Source organism: Chrysochloris asiatica, unplaced genomic scaffold (genome assembly GCF_000296735.1).
Source record: "Chrysochloris asiatica unplaced genomic scaffold, ChrAsi1.0 scaffold00100, whole genome shotgun sequence".
Taxonomy (NCBI): Eukaryota; Metazoa; Chordata; class Mammalia; order Afrosoricida; family Chrysochloridae; genus Chrysochloris; species Chrysochloris asiatica.
This window is the reverse complement of record NW_006408618.1, coordinates 9,735,324-9,741,323: the sequence shown is the minus strand read 5'-3', so window position 1 is coordinate 9,741,323 and position 6,000 is coordinate 9,735,324. Positions and strand designations below refer to the sequence as shown.

General features: G+C 40.5%; 1 protein-coding gene across 1 annotated transcript in view; it reads left to right on the top strand.

The window, feature by feature from the left end:
• Positions 1–6,000, top strand: part of SEC16B (SEC16 homolog B (S. cerevisiae)) — a 71,626-nt gene that overhangs the window by 44,818 nt on the left and 20,808 nt on the right. The window contains exon 12 of the mRNA XM_006867100.1: positions 551–668. Coding sequence (XP_006867162.1) covers positions 551–668 — 118 coding nt within the window. The remainder of the gene's footprint in view (positions 1–550; positions 669–6,000) is intronic.

Below are 6,000 nucleotides of genomic sequence, written 5' to 3'. Positions count from 1 at the left end.
AGGAAGTAGAAGGACCTTCTATGAATTCTTCTAAACCAGGTAACAGACAATAACATGCTTTGCCTACAGTCTGGTTGTTGTTAGTTGCAGTCAAGGTGATTCTGATTCCTGGACACCCTGTGTGTGCTGAGCAGAACAGCTCCATAGGGCGTTCAAAGGTTGTGACCATTGGGAACTAGAGCCCCAGGCCTGTCTTCCAAAGCATCCAAGAGTGGATTTAAATCCCCAAACTTTTGGCTCCTATTCAAATACTTAATCATTTGCACTACCCAGGGACTTCATATTCTGGTTATCCATATGCTATTCAGTAAATCTTTAAGAAGCTCTGGAAGCGTAGTGGTTACGTGTCAGTCTGCCAACCACAAGGTCAGCAGTTCGAAACTACCAGCAGTTCCGCGGGAGAAAGATGAGGCTTTCTGCTTCCAGAAAGATTTACAGCTTCGGAAACCCTGTGCAGGGTCACTATGAGTCGGAACTGACTCCGTGGTACTTAACAACAACAACAACAACAACATTTAGTAAATCTTTTACTTTTTCTGATGTTTTTCAGTGTTGTGGGGACAAGCAGTGGGGAGACTGGAGGCCTCACTTGGCAGTGATTCTGTCGAATCAAGCTGGGGACTCGGAGCTTCATCAGCGTGCAATTGTTACCATGGGTGACACCCTGGGTAAGCAGAAGCCAGATCTGACTCTCCGGGCAGGCAGCCAGACTTTCAACATGCTGTCCTCAAATTCTTAGGCTCTATGTGGGGCCAGAGTCTATGGGCCAAGCTTCCCCTGAGCTCGGGATCCTCGGTGTTTTGGGCAAAGAATCGCAGGAAAAGGAGCGTCCTTCCTGCCTCTTTCCATCCTAGAATCTCTGCTGTGAGTCAATGGTGGCCATACCCCGTGACTCTGGTGTTTTCTTGGGGAGGGGCATCCTTGGCAATTATTTTCTACCCTGGGTGTGAGTCCCCTGCAGATAGAGTTAACACATGGGTGACATTAGTCACTGAGGGGCTATTAATGTTCCAGATCAATGGTTCTCACATTCATTCAAAGGGCAGAACATCTAGAAGTCCTGGTGCTCTCTGTGGAACTTGGTGAGCTATTGCCCTGTGAATGTAGCTACATGTACGGTGGGGCCCGCCAGACAGCATGCTACTCAGCGCAATCGTAGATAGGGAAATGAAAGCTTTTTTGCAGGTTTTCTTGGGTGCCAGGCACCACGCTTGGTACTTTACATACTTGAATTAATTCAATTTCAAGGTAGCAGAAAATATTGGGGAGAACATTTTCATTTTCATTTAAATGAGCAACAATAATTTATTGCCTCATTCAATTACCAGTACAGTACTTAATAGAGTGTGGTAGGTGCTCAGCAAATGTTTGTGGTATTGAAGTAATGTGCTTATTCCATTTGCAATTAACCCTCTTTATTCAAAGATTCTATATTTATGAATTTTCCAATTAAAAAAATTATGGTGAGTATATATGTAGCAAATACACCATTTTAATGTTTTTTGCAGTACAATTTAGTGACATTAATTTCATCATATTGTGTGACATCATCATTCTTTCCCAGATTTCCCTCTGGCCTTAACAGAAGCTCAGGGTCCCACTACGAAATGACTCTTGGTGAACACTAATAAATAGACTCTAGTCTCCATACATTTGTCTATTGTAAATATTTCATATATATATATATTCTGGTATGATGCCGTAGGATAGCTATTTGACCTCAAGGTTGGTTTGAGCTGCAAGGTTGGTGGTCAAACTTATCAGCCACTCCTTGGAAACCCTATATAGGGTCACTATGAGTCTGAACTGACTCAATGGCACTTAACAACAACAACAACAACAAAATACATATATATATTTAACTGCCTGCTCCACCACCCAAGTTAACATGTGTCTACCCTTGTTGTTCTTAGGTGCCATCTAGTTGGTTCTGACTCATAGTGACCCTATAAACAACAGAATGAAACACTGCCCGGTCCTGTGCCAGCCTCACAATTGTTGTTACACTTGAGTCCACTGCTGCTGCCACAGTGCCAGTCCATCTTGTTGGGGGTCTTCTTCTTTTTCACTGATCCTCCATGTTTCCACGCATGATGTCCGTTTCTATGGACTGGTCCCTTCTGATAACATATTCAAAATATGAGAGAAGAAGTCTCAGCATCCTGACCTTTAAGGAACATTCTGGCTGTATTTCTTCTAACACAGATTTGTTTGTTCTTCTGGCAGTCCATGGTACTTTGAGTATTCTGTAACAGCATAACTCCAATTCATCAATTCTTTTATAGTCTTCCTTATTCATTTTCCAACTTTCACATGTATATGAGGCTATTGAAAATATCATGACTTGGGTAAGGTGCCCCTTAGTCCTCAAACTGATATCTTGGCTCCTGAACACTTTATAGAGGTCTTGTGCAGCAGATTTGCCTCATGCAATATGTCGTTTGATTTCTTGGCTGCTACTTCCATGAGTGTTGATGGTGGATCCAAGCAAAAGGAAATCTTTGACAATTTCAATCTTTTCCATTTATCGTGTTATTTATTGGTCCAGTGGTGAGGGTTTTTTGTTTTCTTTATATTGAAGTGCATCCCATTCTGAAGGCTGTCAACTTTGACCTTCATCAGTAAGTACTTTTAAGTCATTTTTGCTTCCAGAAAACAAGGTTGTATTTTCTGCATATCTCAGATTGTTATTTAGTATGCCTCTAATCCTAATACCACATTCTTCTTCATGTAATCCAGCTTTTTGTATTATTTGTTCAACATGAAGATTGAATGAATATGGTGAAAGAATACAACTATGGCATGCACCTTTCCTGATTTTAAACTATTAGTATACCCTTGTTCTCTTGGAGCAAATGACTCATGGTCTATACAGGTTCCTCATGAGTACAGTTAAGTGTTCTGAAATCTCTATTCTTCACAATGTTATCCATAGCTTTCCACACAGTCAAAAGCCTTTTGTTGTTGTTGTTATGTGCTGTGGAGTCGGTTCTGACTCATAGAGACCCTGTACAGGGTTTCCGAGGCTGTAAATCTTTACGGGAGAAGAAAGCCTCATCTAGACAGCTGGTAGTTTCGAACTGCTGACCTTGCGGTTCACAGCCCGATTTGTAACCACTACGCTACCAGAGCCTTTACATAGTCAATAAAGCACAAATAAACATTTTTTTTTCTGGTATTTTCTGCTTTCAGTCAAGATCCACTTGACATCAACAATGATATCTCTAATTACACGTCATTTTCTGAATCCGTCTTGAATTTCTAGCAGTTCTCTGTGGATGTACTGTTCAGCCATTTAAAAAATTATCTTCAGCAAAATTTTACTCTGTAGCTAGTGAATAATTCCCTCTCCCCTCCTACCCTATCAGAGAATGTGTCTTTTAGAATAAAAACCTTTTATTTTATTTTGTTTTGTTTACAGAGCAGATCATCAATTTTATATTCAGCAAATAATATACTTTGCGTCATTACAATGATTGCAATCCCCTCCGTGTACCATCAGTTAACAGTATTTACCTCTATTTCCTTTAATTCTTGCACTTCTCCCTGTGTTTCCTGCTACCTTCATCTTTCCTCTGCCAAACTCCCTCATATTGACCCATGTTGACCCATGCCTACACTCTAGCCTGTGAATAAGTCCTTTCCTCCCTTTCCTAGTAACCATCATTTTGTTGTTGTTGTTAAGTGCCATTGAATTAGTTCTGACTCATAGTGACCCTGGACAGGGGTTCCAAGGAGTGGCTGGTGAGTATGAACTGCTGACCTTGTGACAAACAGACCTTGTGGTCCAGTGCTTGATCCTATAGTACCACACCAGGAGTCTAGTAACCATCGTAGAATGTTTCATTTAACAAGAAAATCTTTTCTTAACTTTTTATAAGAGTGGTCTCATACAACCCACGTTGTAAGATGTTTTGCAGAATTGTGTTATTCAACATTGTATAATATTCCATTGCATGTACGCACCAAGTTTGTTTAACCATTTTTCTGTTGATGGGCACTTAGGCTGTCTCCATCTTTTTGCTTTTGTGACTAGTGGCAGTGAACATGGGTGTGTATGTATCTATTTGTGTCACTGCTCTTATTTCTTAAAGATATATTCCAAGTAGAGGGATTGCTGGGTCATAGGGTATTTCAGTTTCCAACTTTTTGAGAAAAATGCCATACCATTTTCCACAGTGGTTGTACCATTTTATAGTCCCACCAGCACTGTAGGAGGGGCCAAGTCTCTCCACACCGTCGCCAGCATTTGTTGTTTTAACTTTTCTGTTAATGCTGGAGTAAGATGTTATCTCGTTGTTTTGATTTGCATCTCTCTAGTTCCAGTGTGGCGCTGTGGGTTAATGCGCTGGACTGCAAAGTCAGTATGGTTCAAACTCACCAGTTGCTCCTTGGAAAGGGTACCCTGTACAGGGTCGCTTTGTGTAGGAATTGACTCGACAGCACCTAACAACGACGGTGGCTAATGGGCTTCTGGTGTGGCACTGTAGGTTCAGCACTGGACTGTGAACCTCAGAAACCCTATACAGGGTCATTATGAGTTGGAACTGACTCGATGGCACTTAACAACAACAATGGCTAAAGATCTTGAGCATTTTTTCATATGTTTGTTGGCCTGAATGTCTTCTTTGTTGAAGTGTCTGTTCATATCCTCTGCCCATTTAAAAGTTGGATTATTTGTGTTCTTGTTGAGGTGTTTAAGTGTTCTATAAATTTTGGAAAGTAGTCTTTTGCCAAACATTTTTTTCACAGTCTGTGGGTTCTCTTTTTGTTTGTTTGGTGAAACTTCTTGATGCATGTAAATGTCTAGTATTTAGGAGGTCCCGGTCATCCATTTTGTCTTCTGTGTGTTTTCAGTTCTGTTTGGTGGTGTATTTATGCCATGGATCAGAGTCCCTGAGTTGGTCCTTATGTATTTATTGATGATCTTCATAGTTCAAGGGTTTACATGCAGGTCTTTAATCCATGTTGAGTTCATTTTTGTATATGGTGTGAGATATGGGTCTTGTTTCATTTTTATGTGAATGGATTGTCAACTGTGCCAGCACCATTTGTGGGAGAGTCAGTATCTTCCCCATTTAATGCACTTTGGTCTTTTGTCAAAGATCAACTGACACTGACTACGTGGATGGATTCACTTGAGGGTTCTCAATTCTCTTCCATTGATCTGTGTGTCCTTCATTGTGCCAGTACCAGGCTGTTTTGACTACTGTGACTGCGTAGAAGGGAAAACCTTTTCTTGACTTTTTACAGTGTGTTCTCATACACTAGTTGTCCTTTTGTGATGGATTAATTTCATTCAACATAATGTCCTCCAGGTTCCTCCACATTATGAGTGGATGTTTCATAGATGCATTGTTATTCTTCAACGTTCCATAGTATTCCATTTTGTGTAGGGGAGAACATTTTTTAAACTGGGAAACATTTGGTGATTGGTGCGGTATTTTGAGCACTAAAAAAGTTTCCTATTGTTTGATTTTGGTAAGAAGAACATTAGTGCTCCCAGAGACCCTGTTTAAGAACTGCCGCTGCAATGGTTCACCTCTTTGCTTGGGTGTAAGTATCTCTCCATCATGTCTGATCTTCAGGAAGGATTTAAATGTTAGAGCACTTATAATAAATGTATGTAGAGAAGAATGTAAAATTCCCATGGAATCTAGACTTTCTGGAGCCATGGAAGGTGCAGGAGCCCCCAGATCTATTGCCTTGAGATCATCTTTAAACCTTAAACCAAAAATTTCCCCTGAAGTCTTCTTAAAACAAAAGGATAGTTTAGCTCAACTAGAAAAGAATGTCTGTCTTAAACATTGTGCTCTTTTAAGAGCTCAACTCAAAAGATTAGATAGGAACCTTAGGGGCAGTGAGCTTGTGTTAATGGGGAAGGAACAATTCAGAAAAGGTGGGGAAGAATGGTTGGTTGCACAACTTGAAGAATGCAATCGGTGTCACTGAATTGTACATGTAGAAACTGTTGAATCGGTGTATGTTTTGCTGTGCATG